The 26,530-nt window shown below is 46.5% G+C and overlaps 1 protein-coding gene across 1 annotated transcript; it reads right to left on the bottom strand.

Annotated features, from left to right (window-relative positions):
• On the bottom strand, positions 1–26,530 carry ONECUT1 (one cut homeobox 1; the record flags this gene model as incomplete). Its single annotated transcript, XM_080934656.1, has 2 exons — positions 1–293; positions 25,426–26,530. The coding sequence occupies 2 exons, from the start codon at positions 26,528–26,530 to the stop codon at positions 1–3; spliced, it is 1,398 nt and encodes a 465-aa protein (XP_080790782.1).

Here is a 26,530-nt window from a genome sequence, read left to right as displayed (position 1 = left end):
TTATGCTTTGGTACAAGTACTTGATGAGGATGCTGAGTTGCCTGAGTTGGAGCTGCCCTCATCCTGCCATTTGTCCAGGCTCCTCCTTCTCGCATTCATGAAGAAGTTGCTGACAGTGCTTAGCTCCAACCCCAGCTGCTGGGAAATGGTGATTTGTAATTCTTTGGACGGACGCTTATTTTCCTTGAATATTGCATGTAGAGTTCGGCGTTGGACATCTGTGAAGACCAGCCTGGGCTTTTTGGGGGTGTTGCCTCTGTCCTTCCCGTGTTCTTGCTCTTTCCTTTTGCAGGCTGCAAAGAAATATGGAAGATGTTTAGAATGAATTCCCTACTGGGGATTGGTCAGTCATTTTTCACAGCCTTCTTTCTGTCTGCTGACCCTAACTAAAGCAATGAGAATGGCTGGGAGGAAGTGTAACCAAAGTCAGAGAGATGAGATACAGGTGCACTTTGTGCACTAGGGGTGGGTTCTGGCTTTGACCTGTTTCTGCACTCTGTCTTAGGAAGGTCAGAAAGCTCCATCAGGCCTCTAGCCAAGCGAACTGTTGGCATTCTTCTTCTAAAAGGACATTTAATTCTCAGTATATATATATATATATATATACCTGTGTCTCTGTGGGGTGGGGTGCACATGAATGCAGGTGTCAATGGAGGCAGGAAGAAAGTGTCAGATCCCCCGGATCTGGAGTTATAGACACTTCTGAACCACCTGAGTTGGTTCTAGGAACCAAACTTACGTCTTCTGGAAGACCAGCAAGTGCTCCCAACCACTGAGCCATTTTTCTAGCTCCTAACTTGAACTTTAGTTTTTTTTAAAAAAATTTTAATTCTATTTTTCTATTTGTGTGTGCTTGTGGTCTATGTGCATAACTCTATCACACTCCAACCTCATACTTCCTCCACAGCAGGTGTTTTCTAAAGCACCCGCCATTTTCTCCCAGCATGCAAATCTCTGTCTCCCAGAAACCAAGAGTAAAGTCAGAAGTCAGCTGGCAGTGGGGAAGACCCAGAGTTAGACGGTGGTAAGTGAGGAGTGGGATATGCTTCTCAGGGGGTAGAACACAGAGAGGATACTGCTAACCTGGCTAAGGGGCCTGGGTAGGGAGAATTCAGAATACTTTTAGGTTTCTTGTTAGATGATGGCACATGGAAAAAAGGAATTATGAGGGTGTAATTACTTGTATATAGGATGAAGTACATTGGAAGTGCTGGCTGGGCATTCTGTTAAAGATCTCCGATAGGTAGTTGTCCAGAAGACAGCAGGATGTATGGAGCCTGGAGCTCAGGGGACAGGTCTGAGCTAGAAATACAGCCTTGGAAGTCATTAGGGCTCTAGATGATAAATTATACAACGCATACTTATAGAGAAGTAAATAACAGTATTGGGCGAAGCCTCAGCTTATCTATCATTCAAAAGGCAGAGCTAAGGGAAATCTCTGCAAAGAGATGTCCATTTTCCAGCTAACCAGGGAGTACATTTGATGGGCTCTAAGCAGGTCCCGGGTACTTGGCAGGACATGTGGACTGAAGCCACCCACGGCCATCATTCTCTACCTGGCATCAGAGCAGAGAGGCTCTCTTCCACAGGGGTCTTTGAAGGGAGGATTTGTAGGCCGATGGCACCTGGAGAAACCTTACTAGACAGCCTCTTCTTCAAGATTCACGTTTCACACCTGTTTCTTGAATCCATTCAACCCCAAATCCTTTGTGGTAGAGTATGCATATTCATAAATTTTACAATACTTTCACATCAGGGGAATGTAGATCACTACATTTTGCTGGTCAAGGTCTCAAGTGTTGTAGATACTGCAGGGTCAGAAAACTTGGAGGTAAAGCTCTATTGGAACAGGGACTTGGCTAGCCCCCTCCTCCCCTGACCCCCAGTTAGGGTGTCCTGAAAAAATGCAGGCTGGAAGGGTAGCTCAGAGCCTGCAGGGCTATTAGAGATAGCGCTTGCATGGTGCATTTGGAGAGAACTCTGAGCTGCCAAACATGAAGGCTGTGGTGTCAATAGAAGAGAGAACAGACAAGCTCATTAGGCCCTGGGGTGAGCAGAGGAGAAGAGGAATAGCGTGCAAAAACAAAGCCACACTTCTGGAAGCTTCCATAGGGTGTAACTGTTAGAGTCCTTCAGAGACCATATAAATGAAAGAGATGCCATGGGATGTCTATGGGATACATTACAGGTTAGAGGTGACCCACACTAAGTTAGAAAAGCTTAAGCTAGAGGTCTGAGTTTTCACACATATATGTGGGAGCTTGGGGAGGAACACATGGACAAGGAATGAGACCAGGGGCACTGTATTACAGGGAAATGCTTGCATACAAAGGCACACATAAGATATACATGGGGTGGTGGGTAGGAGGAAGGGGAGGAGGTGTCCTCCCTCCCGTAGGAGGGAGGCAGAATACTGCAGACACATGGAGCCCCAATATGAGTCCCCTCTGGGAAGGAGGCAAGTCAACGTGCTTTCAGGATCCTGTGGCACGTTGTGAGAGATGCCTCAGCCAGATGAGTAGCTTTAATCTGCAAGGGTGTGGTCACTCATATTCCCACGCAGGAGGCAGAAATAGACATGAAGGATTGTGCACATCAGGGAGGTAGAAGGAAAGAAAAGAGTCAGGTGCAGGTGGCAAGCATGTGAAGTTACAGCGGGTGGGGGAAGGGCAGAAGTATGATGTCTGGGAACGTGCTTTTCCTATAATATGCAAAGCAGAGCCAAATGTGTTTTGGAAACCGAGTCTTCGGGGTGTTAAAAGATACTCTGTGAACGGAGTTTTGAGGTCAAGTCAGTTTGGAACCGATAACTGATCAAGCCCAGTTATTAATTCCGATACCTCCTCCCCTTCGATACCCCCCATACACACCTCAGCCTGGAATGTGGGAATGTGCCCCCAGCTCCTGATGATCAGAGAAGTTTAGGGGTTGTTTCCCTTGGAGGAGTGTTTCTTAATGTATAGTTGGCTGCCCTACAGCCGGTCTGTGAGCTGTCACTGACCTGCAGCAGGATCACTGTAGGAAACGAAGAGTGAGCAGGGAGAACTGTCTGTAGATACTTGACATGGCTGGAGCACTCGTGTATGGGTTCAGGACATTTCCCCCACACTACAGAACAACATATCCAAGATGGGCGCAGACTAAAAATAAGACAACAAGCAAGCGGTGCTATATCTCTACTACCTAGATTTTAAGACGCTTTGCGCCGTTGACTGAGTTGTGCACAAGTCTACCAGGAGTCTGTCTGGGAGTATGTGGGCATGAATATCACGGCCCAGGGGAACTTCTACAAGGACGGATGGACTTGGAATACCTGTTAGATAAACCAGCACTCAGAAGATGCAGAGAATAGTTTGGGGCCACGAAAGAGAATTCTGTGTGAGTTCCTTGCCTTTTCTTGAGCTTGATGTTTCTCAGTTACAGTGTGCTTCTTGTTTCTCGGGTTGGTAATACATTTTAAATAAGATCACATGCATAGATGTGATTCAAACCATAAGCTGAAGTTTGCACATTAGAGGCTGGAGATAAAGCTCGGTGGCTAGCACAGAGCCCCGACCACTGTGAATTTCTTTGCATGTTAATTTTCCAAGCTTTCCTTTCTCCATAAGTCAGTCTGTAAGTCAGACACTGGGCTCAAGACTTTGCGGACTCTAACTTGTGTTATGAAGTTGTCAGATTCCGGAGACCATTTTAACTGAGTAAACATTGGTGCGAGGCCTCTGGGGATTCTCAAACTACCACTCAGGGCTGAAGCACCTCTTCTGGTTTCTAAAGTTTACTATGACCTTAATTATAATCCATAATTATATATATAATTATAATAAGCAACCCTCCATCTCTCTGTCTCAGTGTATAGCTGCTCCGTTGACTTCCGTTGTACCATCTATGACCTTTATGGATTTTTATTCTCTATTCTTATTGTTTATTGGGGACAGTATTTAAGTTCTCAGGCTGACTTGGAACTCCATGGGTAACTGAGAATGAGGAGCTGAGAACCCCTCAAGTATGGGGTTGCAGGCATAAGTGACATCACGTCTCATTTAGGAGGTTCTGGGGACTGAGCCTAGCCTTATGCAAGCTAGACTGGCCCTCTACCTACTGACTGCATCTCCAGACTCCTCCACTGCTTTCTGAGAGTGAGCAGATAAGTTGTGTGACACCTGCCTGTAACCTATTCCAGGCCATGTTGGGATACAAGGGGAGATCCTCCCTCTAAGGGGTAAATAACAAGAACAGCAGCAAAAACAGAACAGTGATGGCTCTGTAATCAGCAAGTCCAGGCTCAGTCTCACTTAGGTGGGGACAGGAAAACAAATCCACGACCCCTCACAATTGCTCAGATCACCAATAGAAGAGCTTAAAACACCACAAACTCCACAAACAATTCAACACCGTGTCTTTCCGTTAAAAAGAAACAGAGGCTGGAGAGGTGGCTCAGCAGCTAAGGGCACATACTGTGATTATAGAGGACCTGAGTTTGAGTCCCAAAGCTCAAGTCAGGTGGTTCACACTCAGTACAGCTTTGGGGCATCTGTAAAATCCCTTCTGGCCTCTGCAGGCAATAAAGCTCATATACACCTACACAGAGACATACAAACAAACTTAATTCAAAATAAGAATACATCTTGTGTTACATAGCAATATGTGTGTGCATGCTTTTTGAGGCTGAGTTTCTACTCTTCCATCACAGGTATAGGAAAAGTTTTTTGAATGCACTTGTTGTGTTTCGAGTATCTTTGTCTCAGGGCTGGCTGTTTTGCATGGGTGGAATTGTGACTGGAGAGAGGCCTTTTATCAGTGTATATAAATGCTGTACGTTCAAAGGGGATAAGAGATCCTGCCATGGGAAAAGCATTCACTCTCCCAGAGCTTTGGTTCTGCTGTAGAGCTCATCAAATCCTTATGCCAACCTGGGCCAGGCTCCTAAAGAGGTAAATTGAAAAGCAACTCCATGGCTTGACAGTGCCAGCAGCCACCCTGACCTCAGAACAGACCTTGTCAAGGACTGTTAGCCTTGGTGTAAGATACGAACAGCATAAGCCAGGCCTGGAGGCACAGGCCTGGAATTCCACCACTTGGGAGGCCGGGCTGTGGGCATTGTTGAGGGAGGCAAGCCTGGGCTACGTGACAAGATCCAGTTTCAACCCACTCCCCAACCCAAAAAGGAAATGAACTCCTCAAGAAGTGTGGGTTGAACTGTTTGATCATCTCTTGGTTTGGCTAGGCAGACCCTCTGTTCCCCATTTGTTCATCTCACTCTTCTTGTAAATCAGTATCGTCCTTGTTCTTGTAGGCAGAGATGAGAGCGAGGTGGGGGCAGGCTAGGAAGAGAAGGCCTCTTAGCCTCCATGTGGAAGAGGAGAGATGGGGAGCTGAGGGCATCATGCACACATACCCAAACACATACACATAATTAACAAATATCTTAAAAGCCTTTCGATCATTTGGAGCCCAATAATTGGTATGGTTCTACAGTTATGATGTTTGTTCCGCAAGCCAGTCAAGATATATAGCTGACCTGATGAACTACATGCTTAGTTTGCATTTTAGCTCATGTACATCTATTGTGAATCATAAAATTTATTGATCTGATTTTTATAATTAGCATCTATATAGTTTATAGTGTTCACAACAACTAAAAGTTATAAAAAAAGAAAAAGCCCTCCCAGAACTATAAAAATCAGTTTCCAGGGACAGGAGATGACTCAGCAGGTAAGAGATTTTGATCTACAGGCATGGAGACCTGAGTTCGGATCCCCAGGACACACAACAAATGGCTGCCTAGGCCTGTAAGTGGCTTACTGGTTGCCATTCTCGCTCCAGGGTCTGTGAGAGACTGTCTCAGGGGAATAAAGAGCGATAGAGAGAGTTTCCGAGGCCTTCCTCTGAGTATAGCACGGATGTGCACAATTGTGCACTCATGTGAAGACAGAAAAGAGCAAATGAAACTAAATTTTAAACGAGAGAAGCTTGCCTCGTTTGGGTTTCTGCAAAGATGTCTGTATAACCATACTATAAATGTCCATAATATGCCAATAGTAAACACTAAAAATGAACTTCACAGGGGTCTCCTGAAGCCCAAGGAGAAAGCTCAGTGCCTGCTCTACCTCAGGACTCCAGGGTCTTGATGCTCTGACCTCCACCACCCTGCATCTGTCTCCTCACTGCCCACCCACACTGCCTGTCACTCCTCCTGCACTGCTCAGCTGCCCCTAAATGCACCAAGCACATTCCTCCCTCTACAGCTGTACCTAAGCTGTACATCCACCCAGAATGCCATTCCTTCCTTCTTCCCATACAACGGATTCCTTATAGAGTAAGGCCAGGTTCCAGAGTTTCCCTTTCTCTATGCCTTCTCTGTCCCAGGGAAAACTGTTGGTTCCCATGACAACAGAATACCCCCCCATACACACAGATGCCCCCCACCCCCAGCACTCTTGTTATATAAATAAGCTAGAAGATAGAGACATTGGCCTGGAGAGATGGTTCAGTGGTTAAAATCACTGACTGCTCTTCCAGAGGTCCTGAGTTCAATTCCCAGCAACCACATGGTGGCTCACAACCATCTGTAATGGGACCTGATGCCCTCTTCTGGTGTGTCTGAGGACAACTGGGGCAACTCTACTGAGGAGACATTTCTAAAGTGGTATTAGAAATCAGTGGAGGGCTGGAGAGATGGCCCGGTGCTTAAGAGCACTTGTTGCTTTTGCAGAGGACCTGAGTTTGAACTCCAGCACCCTCTTGATGACTTACAATTGTCTGTAACTCCAGTCCCTATGGACTTGAAACTCTCTTCTGGCCTCTGCAGGCACCAAGTACACACGTGGTATATGTACACACATGCACAGGCAAAGCATTCATACACATAAAATAATAAAATAAATAAAACCTAAAAAGGAACAAAAACAACAACAACAACAAAGTCATCTGAATTCTTGGTGAAGAAAGCCGTGATACCCTGAATCAGAAGGTGGTGCAGGGCCAGGCAGAGAACATGTTGGGAAGATGGAGCTGGAGAAGCCGAAGATGCAGGGGGAGTGAAGTTTGTCTGAGACCCTGAGATGAATTTTTAGCAGAGTAATCACACCTCTCACAAGCAATTGGTGTGTAGGCTGTGTTCCAGAAGGTCAAGGTACACTGTGATCTTCTTTGCTAAGTCTGGAGTGTAGCTGATCAATATATTCCTAGTTCAGGATACAGAAGAAAATAATTGGATCTTTTTTTCCTCCTAAGAGGGGGTCTTGTGTAGGTCAGTCTGACCTCAAGTTTGCTATGTATCTGAGGATGGCCCTGAACTTTTCATCCTCCTGCTGTGCTTCCCAAGTGTTAGAATCACCATGTCTGTCTACCTATCTGGGGAACAAACTTAGCTCTCTGGTGTCTGAGCCATATCTTTATTCCAGTTGGATGTAGGGTTGTGGACAGCACATATCTACCTCTCTTCTAGTGGAAACCATGTCAATAAATTCACAAGATGGCACCTGGAAAGGAATCTTGGGAAAAGTCAGTCTCTGGGGCAGAAGCACTCACATGGATAATGTGTTAGAAACACACAAAGATGCCATTTAGCTGCTTTTATGGAGACCGTGTGTTACTAAACATGTTGCCATTTGAATCCCTCTGGCTACTGGCTCCCTACTCCCATAGGTAATGGTGTCCTACTTTTCTCCTGGGCGCCTAGGCTAGCCTACACTCAGCAGTGAAAAAGGAGAGAAGAATCTTCAGGACTTTTTAGTGGTGGGTAGACATTGGAACCAGCTAAGAATCTTTAGAAGCTGGTAGCTGGGAACTGGCTCTAGATGTGCTGTGTACACAGCAGCCCCGGGAGATTCAGTCACATAGCTAAAGCCGAGGTGTTCTGGGTCAGTGTTTCTTAGACTTGAGCCATGTGAGGATTCTATCTGAGCATAAGACTAATGGGAGCTGAGATTATAAATGCTAAACTGAATCAGGTGCTTCTGATGGAAGCAGAAGTTTCAGGATGCTCAGATCCATGGATTCTGGTGCTGGGAATCGAACTCAAAGTTAACCATGCTGACAACATACTGTACCTTTGACCAACAGTGCAGCCCCTGACTCTAAGGGTTTTCAGCAGTAATTAGTGGAGCCTCCCCCATCCTGCAAAAACATCTAAGGAGAGAGTTTGGGGAGACTGGAAAGCAGCTTCTTGGGTGGGTGCACATTTAGGACCAGAGGGATGAGGAGAAGTTTTGGTGTGCCTGTCATTTACCAGGCCGGCACCAGATGAACAGGACAAACCTGCAATGCAACAGTGAGCTGAGTCTCAGAGTTTAGTGTGTGTTACAAACACTTTGGAGCTTGTTAAGATATCGATGATGAGGATGTGTCTCAGGGCTTCCGGTTCAGTGGGGGTTCTAAGAAGCTCCCAAGTGATTCAGGACATGTATCGGAAGGAAGATCTAGGAGTTATTCCTATCAAAAAATGGTTGAGCAGGTTTGTTTCCTGGTGTGCTATAGGACTGAGAAAATATGTAAGTGTGAGTATGTGTTTGTGTGTCTCTGTGTGCATGTCTGTGTTTGTGTAGCTCTTTGTATGTGTCTGTGTCTGTCTGTGTGTATGTCTCTGTGTCTGTGTCTGTCTGTGTGTATGTCTGTGTGTATATCTCTGTCTATGTGTCTGTGTGTATGTCTCTGAGTATATCTCTGTGTATGTGTCTGTGTCTCTGTGTGTAGATGTCTCTGTGTGTCTGTATGTATGTTTCTCTCTGTGTGTATGTGTCTCTGTGTGTGTGTTTGTGTGTGTGAAAGAGATGGGGAGGAAGAGAGAGAGAGAATGAAAACTGATTATTAAGTGTCAGGTTTCTGACCGTAGTCCCATGAAGGATATACAAGTAGGGCATAAGGAAAGGCAAAAAAAAAAAAAAAAAAAAAAAAAATCCCTGGGATCATTTAACAATTGTGTGGGTGCAGGAATTGATACACACACACACACACGATGGAGGATAAAGGAGCTTGCCATCAAGTCTGAAAAATATAGTTTCATTTCCAGGACCCACATGATGAAAGGAGAGAACTGATTATTGTAAATTTTCCTCTGACCCCTACATATGTTGCATCATGTATGTACATATGCATATATATGTATGTTCATGAGTACAGACATGCACACATAAACATAATGTAATCAAATGTAAATATTAAGCATGTTCTTGTGTGAGTCACATATTTATGAATATATTTATGTTTATCTCTGTGTAAATATCTATGTATATACTTCCTAGCTTCATCTAAAAGAGTGGAGAAACAAAGCCATGCTAATAGTGCATACACAGGTAATACCCAGCATTTCTGTCTCTAATGCCTTACCCACTAGCATAACCATGGCTCATCAAGGAAGGGGTAAACCCAAGGCTTAGGGTAGGGAGGGTACCAAATGAACTTGAAATATCACTTTATGTTGAAAAGTTTAAAAAATAGTAATAGCATGTCACAGGACCTAAGAGGGGCTCCCATTAGCCAAGTCTGAGAGAACCTGAGCACAAAAATCTTTAAAAGCAAGCAATATTTTGCAAATTGTTGATAAAAAGGGAATTGTGTGATTTCACACAATAGTAAGCAGGGGCAGGGTAAAGAGGGAGAGAGGGAGAGAGAGAGAGAGAGTGAGAGAGAGAGAGAGAGAGAGAGAGAGAGAGAGAGAGAGAGAGACAGAGACAGAGACACAGAGAGAGACAGAGAGAGACAGAGAGAGAGACAGAGGCAGAGAGAGAGAGAGACAGACAGACAGACAGAGAGAGAGAGAGAGAGAGAGAGAGAGAGAGAGAGAGAGAGAGAGAAGGGGCCAGGGCTGAGGACTGCCTGTCTGGTGTGTACAATGCTGAGGGTGGAAAGTCAGAGCAAGCAAAGATAAACAGGTAAAGTATATAGGGACTTCTGAGAAGCAGAATATTTTCACTGCCTGTTAGTTGGAAGGAAGTGTGTGTGGGGGGGGGGAATGCTCAGTAATCATACAAATTAGACAACACTTTGGTTAAACAAAGCTCACTCACCGGGTAAGGGAGGAACAGACAGTTGGGGGCCTCCAGATGTGATCCTCAGAGAAGGCACACTGCCACCCATGACGCTTTCTGGGTAAGAGAGCAGAAGCTCAATGGAAGCACGAGGAAACAACAGAAGCACACACAGGAGAACACGCGCATTCTACAGGGGCTGCAAATAAAGGGAACTTGACTGGAGTTCAAGGTCTGGGACCCCCCACAGTGGATGGAGAGACTGGACTTCTGCATATTGTTTTCTGACCTCCATATGGCTGCCCTGGCATGCTGGTGCACACACACACACACACACACACACACGCACACACCCATATACACATGCACACACACCTACAAACAAACGAACGAATGAATGAATACATGTAGTAAAACAGACACAAATTTTAAAGAGCGGGTAGAAGAGGACCACTGCACATTAGAATTCGGAAGCACGGTTGAGATGGAGTTCTGTGTGGGAGAACCATGCTCTAAGGACACCACCGAATCACCTGACAAAGCTGAGCAGTGACCGAGCAAGAGAATAATATCCCTGTGCCTAGGAAGACCCTCAAGTATTTTGAGGTGAGGGGCAGGGCCATGATGAACGTAGCATGCCTTCAGAGAAAGCAAACCCCCACGTGAAGAGAGCAAACATGAAGCAAGTTAGCAGAACACCAGCCTCCGGCCAGTGCTCACAGCTGAGGGTCCTGATCGTCTTTTGCTCCATTTATCTTCGCAGGCTTCCATAATTTGAAATGAGTTCCAAATGAAAATGTGAACAGCTTTCTGCACTTCTGAATGGTATTTAACAACATGCCATAATAATTTTGCCATAGAATAAAAACTTAGGGTACATCTTCTCTATGCACTTTTAGTTTTATTGAATTTATTTGTTTATTTGTGTGTGGGGGTGGAGGTGGGGAGTGTGAATATGTGCACATGTGTGTGCAGATGGGGGCCATAGAACAACTTGGGGAATTGATTTTCTCTGATCACTATGAGGGTCCAGGAGGTTGAACTCAGGTCATCAGACTTGTGGCCAGTATGTCACTTATGTATGTGCCGTTAAAAACTAGAAGGAAAGATTATGGGATCCGGAGGTCAGGGAGGACTGGAGCAAAGCAGTATCTTCTGGACATGACAGGACCTCTGCACTTGTGAGCTCATGACTCTGTGGTTACCAAGGGGGACCTTCAACAATGGGCATTCCAGTATGAGGTGGGAAGAGGTTTTTAGGCCTTCATACCCAACCAAGGAGCTATTAACTGCTGGTGGCTTTTGGGGGAGGGAGAGTTAGTTTTCTTTAAGTGTGTCGATCAGTTCACTGTGTGTGTGTGTGTGTGTGTGTGTGTGTGTGTGTATAAAATTTTAACCCCACTAAGTCCTAAGACTTCATGGGCTTATTTTTTTTTAATAGAGGCCATGAAGTTAGGAGAGTAGGAAGAGGGAGAGAGAGTCTGGGAGGAGCTACGGGGGAGTGTGTTTGGGTGGGATTATGAGCAAAATACGGTGTATGAAATTCTCAAAGAATTAACAATATTATTGGGTCTTTTTTTCAAACAAGAAGGAAATAAACCAATATTTAGAAAGGTATCATCTCTTGGTTATGGAGTAAGGAGCAATTTTGTTTTGTTCCCTTGCTATAGTCTTATATTTTTAAAAGTTTTCTATATAGGCATCTAATATCATCTTTGTTAAAATTTCATGTGTAACGCTGCAGGCTGCTAAGTCATTTGACAATAGCAAAATCAAGCAAAAGCCCTGAATACAGTGAGAGATCCAAGGATAGGAATGGTTGTCAGAGAGGACATGTGAATTATGAAACTTCTAAAATATAAGACCATAAAACTTTATTTCCATGAGTAGTTTATAGACCAATGTAAGTGTCTAAAAATAGGAGGTTGATTAAATAAATTATAGCACAACTATGAAATAGGAGATTCGTAAATGTTTTCTGGCATTAAGTGCTCTGAGAGCGGAGGCAGAGTGTGTGCCTCTCTGCTGTGCTGCAGATGGTGACCATCCTGTCTCTACATAGATTCTGACTGAATGAAGGAAGAAGGAATGAATGCTACTCATATTTTGGGCAGGGGTAATGAGGGATCACTATGGCCTTTGCTATTATGTGTTTTCAAATATTCCACCATAAATGTAATAACACCAAACATTTTTATTCAAAAGCTTTATTTTTAGTCATGTGGTATTCCTGTGTGCCTGCGTGCATGTATGTGCATGTGCATGCAGTGCCTATATAGGCCAGAAGAGGGCATTAGATTCCCTGCAGCTAGAGTTACAGGTGACTGAGCCCGTGGACATGGGTGCTGGAAGTCCAACCTCTCTGCAAGAGCAGTAGGCTCTCTTACCCTGTGAGCCATCTCTCCAGACCCCGAGTTACTTTTCAAACATGACTTGAAATAAAGGAACCTCCACTGAAGTTGGGACCACTTCCTACCTCTCTAGAACATGGCCACCCTGCACGGTTTCTCTACTTTGTCACTCAGCCTGCCACACTGGCACACTGCCCAATGTGAAAATAAACATTTCTAGAGCAGCAACTGTTGGCCAAAAAATTAAAGCAAGAAGCATTCTCCGTTTTCCCTAGAAATGTACAGGTTGGAAAATGAAAAAGCCTTTAATTACTTACAAAGAAGACCATTTACCCTACACACACACACACACACACACACACACACACACACTTTTATAGCCATAGGTTATCTTTAGAGAGTACAGAAGAATCAGTTTTAGAAGCTCCTCCCGCCCCAGGCTTTAGCCCTGCCCCCCCCCCCAATCCCTATACAAATAACCAACCCTCTAGTATGTGAAGTTCCTTCCAACCTATTCCTGACGGGATAGTAATACTGAAATCTAAAATTCTAGATTATTAAATTTAGTATAGAGTCCTTGAATACACACAAAAGAACCTTGACAAACTCAATATCAGGAGAATGGTTTGGGAGGAAAACTTTGTATGAAAAAATTATGCTCTTATGACACATATTAAAAAGAAATATTTATTAATTAGAAATGACCCCTCTTTCAGTTTGGGGCTCATGGGACAACCATGCAAATTAGTGTGCTGGGTAGTTTTGTGAACTAGACACAAGCTAGGATCATCTAGGAAAGAAAATATCAGTGGAGAAAAGTTTTCCATCAGATGAGCCTAGAAAATTTTCTTGATTAACAATTGATGTGGGAGGGCCCAGACCGTGGCCAGTGATCTTGCGTTCTGCTGAGGAATCTCTATGTGCTGAGTAAAAAGCGGCAGGCACTCCTCCATGGCTTGTGTTCCTGTTTCTGCCTTTAGTTCCCTGCCTTTGACTTTCTTTCATGATGGATTGTAAGCCGTAAAATAAATCATCTCCTCCACGAAGTTGTTTTTTTGTTTGTTTTTTAATATAATCTGGGCTGGCCTGGAACTCACAGAGGCCCGCTGCCTCTGCCCTGAAGGTGCTGGAATTAAAGGCCTATGCCGTCATGCCAGGCTCCCATGACGTTGGTTTTGGAGCAATAGAAAGCAAACTAAGAGAACAAGATCAAAGGAAAGCGGGATTCCCTTTCTGATAAGACAACAGTGTTTAGAGTGTTGCTCCCACAGGCTGACTCACGACTCAACCAAGATGAGCCAACATCTGCCCGCCATGCACAGGACCTGTGCTTCGTCTCTTCTCTCAGAATCGCTGATAGACTGCTGCCCTGTTCTTGGGGTGACTTTTGTTCGTCTAACACCAGGGATGGGTATGTTTGATCCCTTACATTTGGTCCTTTAAGGGTCCGGTGTCCTCAGAGGCAGCAGTCGGCTGGGGTGGGGAGAACTGAAAACCACACTATCACAGTTGCTCTGTGGATAAAGGTGTGCCCAAGTGTTTGGCTTCCCAAGGCAGGGTTACAGCCTTTAGTCCCCACCCCCACTCCCAGGATGTCTGCTTCATTTTATTTCTAAAGTAGCTTTTACACCCCCTACACATATTTGCCGACCAACTCTCTAAGCTGCTGCACAGCTGTTCATCTGCTCCCTGCCATCCCAGTGTGCTTTCAAAAGCACAGATCTGATCATTTCCGTTCACAACTGGCCACAGCTCCCTCTAGCCCCTGCTGCCAGAGGCCTTTAGTCTGCACAGACACTAGAGGTCTCTGCCAGTACTTTTAAGGTTCCTCTTTTGTGTCCTTGTATTTAGCTCAGTGCTTGGTGCATGAGAGTCTCTGGCCAGTCAGTGTTTGAACAAATGAAGGAATAGGGACACGCTGAAGGATTTGCTATAGTCTTTTTTGGGACTTACAGATATAGAAACTTCCTGGGGACCCTGTGAAAATACAGGTCTTTGAGCCTCACTCAGAGAAGAAAGGATGCACCGAATCCTGATAGCTTTCAAGTCGAAAGAGTGTATTCAGAGGCAGCTATTCCTACAGGAATCTTGAGATCTTAAGTTTTAATCTCAGAATTGAAAGAGATGAAAAGAAGTTACAGAGTTTGTATACATACCCTGTGCACACCAAGCACTGCAGTGGGCTATTCCAGAAATAAGAGAGAAGTAAATAAAAGCCAGTTGCTATTAAATTCCCAGTACCTCTATCTGATGTGGGGTTGGGAAAGATCTTTTCCCACTCTGTTGGCTGCCATTTTGTTTTCATGACAGTGTCCTTAGCCTTACAGAAACTTTGCAATCTCATTAAGTCCCATTTGTCAATCTTTGACCTTAGAGCTCGAGCTATTGGTGTTCTGTTTAGGAAATTTTCTCCTATGCTTATGAGTTCTAAGGTTTTCCCTACTTTCTCATCTAATAGTTTCAGTGTATCTGGTTTAATGTGGAGATCTTTGATCCACTTGCACTTGAGCTTTGTACAAGAAGATAAGAAAGGGTCTATCTCCTCAAATTAATAACCTCTTTTCCTATATTATTGTTACATATATACATATGTGTATGTATATGTACTCACAAGTACTTAATTACAACCTTATAAAAATGTATTTGTATACTTTTATGCAAAAATGCTTAAAAATCTGTACATTTATCTTTGTTTTTTAAAATAAAGTTTTTTAAAAAAAATTCCCAGTACCAATTTTCCTTATCCTCTTGCTTCAGCCCTGGACTGCAGGGGTTACAGGCGTGCGGCTCTGTTCCAGCTGCATCTGGGAATCTCTCTTAACATATATCCTCTCTACCCCTCTCCACCGATCTGATTCTCCCCAAGAGGAATATGGAATGCATGGTACTTTGCTCTCCATCACTGAAATCAGAGCCTGGTAGATGCTTTTGTTGCTGGTGGGGAGGTGCTGCTAAGCTGGAGGAAGAGAGAAGCCACCAGCTTTATAGTAGTTCAGATCCAAGGAATCTGCAGGGAACAAAAGGTGTGGGCTTGGGCCTGTAGTCCTAGCACTGGGGAGGTGAGGAAGATCAGAGGTTCAAGAGCTTTGGCTACAGAGTGAGTCAGAGACAAAGGGATTTAGCTCTATAATCAGGCTGTCCTCGAACTCAGAGATCTGCCTGCCTTCTGCCTCCCAAGTACTGGTATTAAAGGTGCCACCACCACCCAACCCCATTAGTGAAGAGGGAGATTATATCATGTATCCATACATCTCTAAACACAGTTGTTTAGTCTTGCTCGGTTTTGAGTTTGGCCTTCTTTTTCATATATGTACGCTTACATTTGGGCTATCTGATTCTTTCACTCTTTGAAAGAACGGTTCCAGGAGCAGTCTTTTCATATTTCCAAGAATGCTGTGAGTTTAGAATTATACAAAATATTGGAATTTCTAGTCACGTGTGGGCTCATAGCTCTATGACGATGGCAAATTTGTCACAGCAAAGATGCTAATTTACATCCCCATCATAGTATCTAAGCAATGTATATGTGCCCATGACAATCCATGCTTATGCCTGTTAGCTGGTGTTACCAGGACACAGATAATAGAATATTACACTACAGTACTTCTGTGCCGGGAGGCAGTGATCCTGTTACCTCCTGATCATCTGACTGGAGAGGCAAGCCTGTGACACTGCCATCTAGCCTGAGCCCCGCCCCCATACCTTGTCTAATCTTAATCTAGGTGCACAGAATACCAAATGGAGATGGGGATGAAGGTGCTCACTGGGCTTTGCCATGGTTAGTCATGATAGAAGGCAGCCAGTGACAGAATGAGATCTGGAAGGGACCTGAAGGCCAAATCCTCCATTTTACATTTAAGGGGATAGAGGCTCAGAAGGGTTAAATTACTCGACAAGGTCTAAGAGCTGCGTGAACCTTCCTCTAGGGCACTTGATTCTTAATCCAGAGTTACCCACTCCTAGTAATTTAGGACAGCATGATGTCATGTATGAATTTATCAAAGAATTAATATAAGTATATTTTAAAAACAGCTTGGCATGATTCATAATTACCTTAAATATTTAAATAATTGATTTATTTTCAAAAGTAATCATCTAACTTAATTGATTGATAAATTTGATAATGTCCACTTTTTTTCGCTTATAGTGTGCACAGGAATAGTATTTGATGGGATGAACAGGAGACAGAGGCGACCTCCTCAATTATGGTTTCAACATGCACATTTGTTTATGCTAAAAGACACAGATCTCTTTAGAAAAATAACCCCCAATTATCTCATTGGTTGTTCTTATTGTTGCTTATTTTCCTCCCTGGGAAAGCCTGAGGCATCTCCTTAAATATCTTGTGTGTGTGTGTGTGTGTGTGTGTGTGTGTGTGTGTGTGTGTGTGTGTAAAGCAAACTTCAAATCAATTAAGTTTCAATTTGACTCTCCTTTATGAACACTCACAATCAAGCCATCCTAAGGGGCCTAAGGGGCCGGAGGCTGTGAGATTACGGTAGCACAGAATCAGTGGATTTCCTCTTTATAATGCAAGACTGCTTTACTTTGGAACATGGAAAACTAATTTGTAGGAGATACTTAGTGCAGAGGACTCTGATCCACTCACCACAGGGAAAGGAATCAAAATGGGGAAGGGACTACTTAGTGTCAGTCCTTGTGGGAAGAGGCTCCCACAGCCTACAGGGGGAAATGCTGATTTCTGCTGACCTTGGAAATTCTCTGCTACTGTGCTCCTGCTTAGCCGCCTTGGTATCTCTACTCCAAGGAGCTGATCTTTGTTTGAAAATATTTCTCCAGGGCTGGAGCTACAGCTGAGTTGGTTGTGTGCTTGCCTCAAATGCTTGAATGCTCTAAACTTGATCACCAGCACTGCACAAACTGAGCAGGGTGGCACACCCCAGAACTCAGGAGGTGGAGGCAGGAGGATCAGAAGTTCAAGGTCATCCTTTGTTACACAGTGAGTTTAAGACGAGCCTGGAATACACAAGACCACTTGGGTGTTTTTTTTTTAATGTTCACATTTGGTTTGATAATAAAAGTCTTCTGTGTGTCACTCCTTTTCAATCTGAGGATAAAGCTTACCAGGTTTTTATTACTTTGGGGTGAGGGCTTGGAAGCTTGAACACCTAGTGATTTTGCCCAAGAATGCTGACTATACTGTTCTGAGTTACTTCTTGTTCAAGTTTTCCTCCTGGCAGTCATTTTAATCAGCACTTCTCCTATTTAATGAGCTTGTAGTGCCATTACATAATCACCCAGCTCACCAGATTAATGATGAAAAGAGGAACTGATTTCTCCAGCTGCATCATTTGAAGTAAACGTTAACTTTCTTTCTGAGTCCTTCCTCTAACAGCATTAGCGTGACAAATATGTCTTTCTCTAGCATAAGTAATTAGAATTTAATCACTTTAACTGCATCTTAATTACCCCAAATGAATTGAAAGGACATTTAATAGCAAAGATTAAATTGCCTTAATGAACGATTTTTGTGACTCCATCAATATTGGAATCACGGCAGCAGCTCCGGACACTCATCAAGGCGCCTGTGGTAAGGGCCACTGCCACTAGGTGGCGCGCTTCACACGCTTGTATATTTAACACCCCCTACCTCCAATTCTTCTGTTTAAGAAGGCAAGAGGAAAAGAAAATGAAAAGAAAAGCACGCAGTTTGCTGTGTTCTTTTGACAAAATGTCTTTGGGGTCATAAAGTCATCATCAGATATTAAAAGAAAGAAATGATTTCAAAAACGTTGTTCTCTTGACTCGGTGCTGTATTTGAAGAAAGAGGGGTGGCAGGCACTTGGGTATGTGACAGAAACCAAGTTGCTCTGGAACAATCACCAACATACAAGCAGAGCTTTTTGTCAATTTGTTCTCTCTCTCTCTCTCTCTCTCTCTCTCTCTCTCTCTCTCTCTCTGTGTGTGTGTGTGTGTGTGTGTGTGTGTGTGTGTGTTTGTGCATGCAGAATCCTAAATTTGAGGTAACAAACAAGTTTTGGAAGAACAGAGCCAAGGGCATATGAGAACATCAGCCTTGGACACACGGGTGGCCTTGGGCCTTTGGGCCTTCCTCTAGGCATAGCTCCCAGAGGGCCAGGCTTACCCACAGAGCATATCTAATGAGATGGGCCTTGCCTATTGATAATTGTTTAAGTGAAAACGTGGATAGAGAGACATAGGCTTCACATCTGTTACCGCTCTGGCTGCTTCTTTGGAGGGGAATCAATGAAAAGAAATCTTGCTTGTACAACTGAGGAGAAAGAACCGTTTCAAAAGCTTTCATTGAGAGCCTCAGAGAAAATATCTACTCTATAATTTCAAGAGCTTTATGATGTACAGACCTTGTTAAATGGATGCTTAAGATAATGATGTGCTCGTTCTGGGTGTATTGACTGTGATCTGGAACTGGCAATGGAAGTGATCGGTGGAGGGTGTTTGGCCAGAGCCTTTAATTTGGGAAAACTGAGTCCAGGGCATCAGTCAATTCCAACTGACTAGAGACACATTATTTAACTCACTACAGAAAACACCAGAGAAAACCAAAGTAACTACCATACACCATATAGATTCCCAGCTCTTCGTGCACACTAAGATCGCCTGGGAGCCTGGGTCACACCCCATTCAATTAAATCGAAATATCTGAGGTTGCAGCCAGACATTAGGTGTTTAGGTCTTTAAGTGATTTCCACGTGTAGTAAGACTTATGAACCACTGGCATAGACAGGGGGCATTCAGTGAGAATGTCTACCTCAGCGTGAAATAAATACAATGAGCAAACAGCCTAAATTCTCTTCTTATTCATAGGTATGGCAAGCCTGACGAATTAGTCTCCGGGGTTGGGCTCTGCTCAGCTGTTGTCATAGTAAATCGACACATTAAACAAACAAGAAAATGTTTAAAAGCTATTTTGTTCCATTGTAATATCTTTGGGAAGAAAGTTGTGTCAATGATAGAACAGTGAGACTCTGATAAAGAATTGTACGTTTGTACCAAATAGATTGTCACATGGCTGGCCCAGTTGTCTGTCACCTTGGGGAGAAAGTAAGCTTTATCAGAGTGAAGATACTTGATTTTTAAAACGAAAACCTGTAAAAAAAATGAGTGATATATGAATGTGTGATTGTACACCAAATGTGTTTACATTAGAAATAAGATGTTTATTCTTACTGGGCTGGGAGGCTGATTTTTTCCATGTAGAAATAACGTGACTGTCTTCTGAGGGTGCATTCTTGTCTTATTCAAACGTCAACACAGAAAATGATCGGTCATGCATATGGTTGAATTGTTTTATATATTAGAAATGGATTCTATAACCATCATTTGCTTCATGAGGCCCTCTTTCTGTAGCTACCCCGAGTTTGGCCATTCCATTTTACCAAACTGTGGAAATCTTAGTATTTAAATAGGCTCTGAAGTGAAGCTGGTTATTTCACTTTCGAACCACTGGGGTTGAGTTACGAACATGAACATGTGATGAAATACTCCATTATATGCAGTTTACTGAGACTGCTGGGCATTACCACTTCAAGGACATGGCTGTCACTAACCATGGAAGCTAAAGAGTGGGGCACCTGGGAACCTCCTTCTAAATTACCCACAGCCTTTAGACTTGAATATTTCCTTTTCTTTACAAGAAAACCAGGAATGGGTTTTACTGGTATACTCTGTAAGAACTGTTGCTGGAGAGAACTTTGGGGACCAGCGTGTTTGATCAGCTGAATTTGCCACGGATATGGAAGATGACGACATCAAACAGCTAGTGTAACAACCTCCTTAAAGACCTCGTAGATTAGAGATGACTATAGATTTTCCCCAGCACGGATCAAAGGGACTGAATTGAACGTTTTAGCTTAATGACCCAACTCCTGTCACACCCACCGGGACGCAAATTCCGATTTTATATGCTGGTGTGCACGTGCATGCCACGTAGAAACAAACCAATCAACACCTGATCTCTGACGACGGTTTTGATCTTTTCGACGACCCGACAGGGCCAGTGTTTATTCCAGAAGGGGCTTCCTGCTCTCACAAACTTCGGAATATTTGCTATCAATGCTTCTTTGCTACAGCATCTTAACTGCCTTTTAGGGACAGAGTCCAGGATTAGGCTACGGCAGTGGGACTCTGTCCAGGGTCCTGACTCTGGGTTCCATGCCTGCAGGCTCTGACAGTTCTTTCACTCACCCCATGGGAGGGAAAAACAAAGGCTTCTAAGCTTAAGGCCTGGGGGCGGGGGTGCCCTCTGGCTTACTCAGGCCAGTTTGCTGGGAAGCGAGCGAAACAAAGGAACTGTTAATCTGTGCAGACTATTCTGGTCCCAGCCTCCCATCAGACTGCCAGGGTCACCTCTGCACTTACTGCTCCTTTCAGGTAAACTGTCAGAGTAATTCGGGCATGGAATCGAAGCATTTACCTTTTCAGGGTAGGTTAGAATTAGGGGTTGGGTAGGTTAGAATTCGAGCTGTGACTGGTAGGGAAGGAATCGTGTCTCCCTTGATGGGGCTTTCTCTTCCTCCTCCACACCCTCTTCTTACCAAAACACCGCTGAGAAAAATCTTAGGACAAGGATGCTCTAAAAACAAAGCCAGCATGACACCTATCTCCTGTTCCCTAGCTAGGCCGCCACTAGGGGTCGCGAGCAGCGTCCTCTGCTCAACTACTCCAGCTGCAGCAAATCTGGGAGGGAAGCCAGTTCAATCTCCGCCTGTGCGCGGCTCACAGAGAGGGCAGAAAGCCTCGAAGACAGGCACGTTATAGGTTTTGGATGGCTTTGCTGCTATGACACAGAGACATGGCGGTACTACCCGTTACATTTTCTGTGTCCGTTGTAAGCAGCTGAGTCTGGAATGACCGCAGTACCCTGGCCCCTGGGCATATGTGGATGACTCAGAACTATCCAAAATCAGGTTGCATTTTGGGGAGGACAGGATAAGTAGGCACCTTCTGAACATGCCATGGGATTTGTTTTTGGTGGGTATTCTCTCTGTGTTGTGCACAAGGTCACTACACCACAGCCACCAGGTCTCTAAGTAGGCTTAGCCCACTGCAAAAACTACAATCACTAATTATCACCACAGGCACACCCAAACTCCTGCACTTTCTCTCCGTATGGGTTTACCAATGAAAAACACACAAAGCCAACTATTATCCCACGGAGGGGAGAGATAGAGTCTGTGAGAAAAGATGCCTTTCAGAGCCTACTGGTGACTGTCCCAAGTCCTTTTGACTTCATATCGTGTGTGTGTGTGTGTGTGTGTGTGTGTGTGTGTTCCAACTACCCTAATTCACCCCACCATTCATCCTTGGAGGCTTTGGGACTCTCGGCTGCCTCCTGATAACGGGTTATCCCTTAGCCTCGCTGGGAGAAAGCCATTCCAGGCCTTGACCCCAGCCTGCAAGGCGAACATGGTCGGTCGCGCCCTGCGGGCCCTTTGTTCAAGCTGCAGCGAGCTAGTAGCAGCTGCATCACGGGAGAGCCACATCTCAGGGCGCCAGGAAATCAGTGTGGTGGCACCGCCTTCTCCTCCCACTCTGTAACCCAGGAGCCCTCCCAGCCCTGGCATCTCTTGCGCCCAGTCCTGGCCTCTTTCTCTGCACCCAGAATTCTTCAGGGGTTGAACAAATGCTGTTTCTAAGATCCAGCCTAGCATTCCTGCCTGGCTGTCGCTGCAGAGGCAGCACGGGACACTTGAAATGTCACCGGTCGGGATAAATATTAACACAAAAGCAAATGGACGTGTGCAGACTCAGTTATCAATCAACCAGGCCGCAAGGCCACTCACAGCAAACACAGCCCAGGTTGGCGTTGGGCAAGACTTTCTCAGGGCCACTTCCAGGTAGGAACGCCCTCCCCCCTCCCACCAGTCCGCCCTCAGCTTAGATCTTCCTCTTGCACAGAGGAGTAAATACCCGACCGCAAGGGGGCGAGGTCCCAGGTGCTGCAGGGCAGGCCATCCGAGCAGGGCTTCGGAGGTCTCCTCACCTCCAGCAGGGTCAGATTGCTCAGCACACAGTCTTGCCTGGGCCGAGGACCCGAGCAGCCACCACCTCTTGGGTGCACAGTGCTATAGTCACATTCACTGGTGGGTGTCTCTTGCAGTCTCTTTCCGTGATGGCAGCTCCCGCCGAGGGGCCGAAACCCTTCTGGAATATTTAATTGGAGGCTAATCTCCTCCTGTCTTGATAGCCGCCCACGTCAGAGGCGGGGCACCCATCTTGGCTTCCCCACCCCACTCAGGACCAGGAGCGGGCGTGCGTCTGGTCACGCTGCGTTTTAATGAGCAGCAGCAAGCATTACGTTGAAGCAACATATATTGATTTTTAAAAGGTAGTTAATTTGGTGAGAATTTCCTCCAGTCTTTCACCAGTGCTTGTAATTTATACACCAGAAGGCGCCTCCCCAAACATACTGCCACGTGCAGACGATTTTGATCCTCCAGACAAGCTACATTGGAACACGGAGCACAGAGGGGCAAGTGGAGAGCCTCTCTTTCACTAAAGGGTAAAGGAACTCAGCAGGGTCTTATTAGGGGGTTGAGAAAAGATGCTGATTTACTTTGGCGTGGCAACTAGCAAAGCTGCAGTGGCTGGTCCTGGGGAGCAGGTACCACACCAAAGCATCAGGCGGGTCAGTCCTAGGTTTCATCACTGAGGCCTGCTAGCCACCATTTCAAAGACCAGAAACGGACAATGAGCAGGGCTGGGTTTTCTTTAGTGGCTCCAAAACAGGGCTGTGACTTTCCTGGGAGAATAGGATGTTTCTGGGCTCCCCCCCTCCCCACTGCAGACTCAGTACCAATCCTTCTCTCTCCTTTATGGTTAAGAGACCAAAAGGAAAAGAAAAGAGAAGAGAAAAGAAAAGAAGAAATGGAAGAGGCGGTGCTCTGCTGCGTCTCAGGACATCCAGTGTCCCTCTGGTTTTATGCCCAGTGCAGTCTCCCATTCTCCACAGTCTAGGAAAGGGCCACATGCCTGGAGCCAAGAATAACAGAGCCATCTGGACTTAGGTTCCTGGATACCCCTGTGAGGACCTGCTGGGTCCCATGAGCACTTACTCAGCACCCAACTCATACCTTTGGTGTGCAAGTTCTAGAACTTGGTCTTTGTTCATGGGGCTCCCCAAGTAGTTATCCCCCCTCCAAAAAAAAAAAAAAAAAAAAAAAAAAATCCCTGGCTTGGTTTTCTTATCTGGTGGGCAGAGGACCTTGCACATGATAGATAGGTTAGGTTTCCAGGACTAGACAATCATCTTGGTACAGGACCTGTCATATCAGTCCGTCCTTCCGGGGTGTGACAGAGACCATGTGGGGTGTCACTGATGTCTGGAGTGACATGTGACTTTCGTGAGAGAGTAGCTTTTTACCCACACGTCTGGGCCCCACAATGGGGTAGTACTTCAAAGTACTACCTTTCCTGGAAGGTCTGGAGCAATAGCTTCAAGAGGGTGCTGTGGAAGGTTCTGAAGGTTCAGCAGAAGGGAGAGCAGCAAGGTCAGCTGCCCACAGGGGCCCAATAGAGCCGACACTACATTGAGTGCTACATAATGGAACCAGGAGGCCAAGGAGGTGGCATTTGGTCAGCCTAGGTACCTTATCTGAGCTGAGGCCTCACCAGATTCCTGGGGTCACCAACCCGAGTCTGCCTTGAGAACTTTAGAGCAAAGGACTTAGCTATGCCAGGAATTCTGGGCAGTCAGAGGCGGAAGCAGAGCGGCATCCTTGATGGACCGCCTCTAGAGCCCAGACAGGGCAAACGCTAGGGTAGACTCATGGGCTAGGATCGGAGGCTCCTTCCCAACTACCTCTCCCCAGCTTCTTATTGGCAGGCACCAGGTGGGGGGAGGGGGTGTTGGGCCTCACGCTTTGATTTTAGTCTGTGAAACGGCTCAGTGCCCTCGGCTCAGAGCGGATTGACTGTCTTCCACTCTCTAGGGACAAATTAATGGAGAACGATCAGTTAATTAACAAACCCTCATTCCAGCGTTTACCTTTCTCTTCACCAAGACTCAGACTTAGGCGCAGGGCTCAGATGAGGCTGTGTGTGTGTGGCTTGGGGCTGGCGGGGGGGGGGGGGGGGAGGCTTGGGGGTGGGAGGACGTGGATACTGAAGTCAATCAACGGCGACAAACCTCCGCCCAGGTCTCCTGAACACAGTCCGCCCCTAGGCTGCCCTCTTCTCTCATCTTCAAGGGTCGCCAAGTGTTCCTGGGTTCCTGGTGCAGTTCCAGCTGAGCTCAGCTGTCCGCTAAGTCTCTTGGCCCACTACAGGAACCAGGCCTGGTGCCTGCACTTAGCAGCTGAGACTTTCAGTGCTCGAAAAAATAATCAAACATCCTGCTAGGGATTTTGAACCGGGAGACAGGCTTGCTGATTCGAAGGACATTTACACATCTCCACCCACTAGCAGCGCAGAGATTTAGATGGGAGAAAAATCACAAGAAAAGAAAAGCTAGTTGTTAGCCTAGGCTCAACAGAGAGTTTCCCCGAAGATCTGGCCACTGTCCGCCTCTTGTCCCCTTGCTTTCCACGGCCCACAATACACTCAGCACTTGTGATAACCCCTCCAAAGCAGCCCGCCGTACACTTATCGTCTGCAGGTTTGGAATCTCTGTAAACACCCTACTGAAGTGAGGTTCCCCTTATGCGCGGCGCCAATAAAATTGGCCAAGAGTGGGTCGCTCAGCCAGCTCCGCCAAATATTGACAGGCAGCCTGAGCTGAGCGGCGCCGGCCGTGGGTATGCGTCTTGAGTTCTAGGCATGCTTCGTCCCTTCCCAACCCCTCTGTGTTTCGCCAAGAACCTTGCGCCCAGTGTTCCGCCAGGTTCTAAGAGTCTCTGCCTACGGCTCAAAACCTCGCAGCTCTGTCCCCGAGCAACCCCGAAGTCGCGGAGGCCGTCTTGTTCGGTCTTCGAAGCCTCCCTTAGCCCAAAGCCCTGAGCCCTTGGAGAAGGAGGAGGAGGTTGACTGCCTGAGCTGGCTCTTTCAGGTCTAGAGACACCTCTCTTGAAGAAAGGGGGAGGCGGAACGGGACGAAGCGCGCCCAGCCTTTCTCACTCCCTCCCACCTTCAGTCCCTATCTCGCCCACGCGCGCCCATCCGCTCACCTGCTAAACGGAGCGCCGACATGCGCTGGAACTCTGGCTCCTGCAGCCACTTCCACATCCTCCGGAAGGTCTCCCGACCGGACTTGAGTTTGCTCCAGGGCTTGGGGTTTCGCAGCAGGTCCGAAAGGGTCCCCTGGGAACGGCAGAGCACCCTCTGCGCGAAGATGGCCTGTGGGATGCTGTAACGTTTGAGCTCGGTGGTGATACGCTGCGCCACCTCTTTGGTATTGATCTCTTCCATCTGCCCTGAATTACTTCCATTGCTGACCTGCGAGCCGGTCACCGAAGGGTTGGGCTCCCGGGCTGTGCCCAGGAGCTGTCCGTGGCCCTGGGCATTCAGGTGGGCATGGGGATGGTGCGGAGGAAGGCCGTTGATGGGGACCATGCCGGCCGAGGTGGGCGTGAGGTGCTGCTCCCCATGGCGACCGAGCATGGCAGGGTGGTGAGCTTCAAAGCCATTTGGGGTGAGCATCTTGTCGGTGGGCATAGCCGCGCCGGGATGAGCATAGTGGGGAAGTCCTTGCTGGGAGTTGTGTATGCTGCCCAGACCGGAGCCAGAGAGGGGCGAGAGGCTCTGGCCCATGCCAGCCACGTCCTTGTGGTAGGGGGTATAGAGGTTATTCATGGAGGCCAGCCCGCGCTCATCCCGCATAAGTGTGAAACTACCGCTCACGTTGCCCGCCAGGCGCTGGTGGTGATGTGGGTGGTGGTGGTGATGGTGGTGGTGATGGTGGTGAGGGAACTTGTCGGACACGGTGGAGATGGGCGGCAGCGGCTGCAGAGGGGTTAAGGTAGTGTAGGTGGTGGGCATGCTCATACCTGGGGGAGTTTCACAGGCCATGGTCATGGTGGGGTGCAGGGGGCCAGCCAAGCTGTGCTCAGGGGCGCGGTGGTGGTGGTGGTAATCGCTGCCTCCGCTGCCGCCGTCCAGCAGGGACGCCATGCCCATGGAACGTGGGTGCGCGGGAGGCAGGTGGCTGCCGCGGTGCCCCACGGAGCTGCGCGCGTGAGGGCTCCCGCCCAGCAGGTCAGCAGGGGCGGGCACCGGCTCATGGCTCACCCCGTGCAACTCGCCGATTGCCTCCATGGTCAGCTGTGCGTTCAT

Source organism: Micromys minutus (genome assembly GCF_963924665.1).
Source record: "Micromys minutus genome assembly, chromosome: 21".
Taxonomy (NCBI): Eukaryota; Metazoa; Chordata; class Mammalia; order Rodentia; family Muridae; genus Micromys; species Micromys minutus.
Note: the sequence above shows the minus strand (reverse complement) of the source record. Positions and strands in the feature narration are given on the sequence as shown.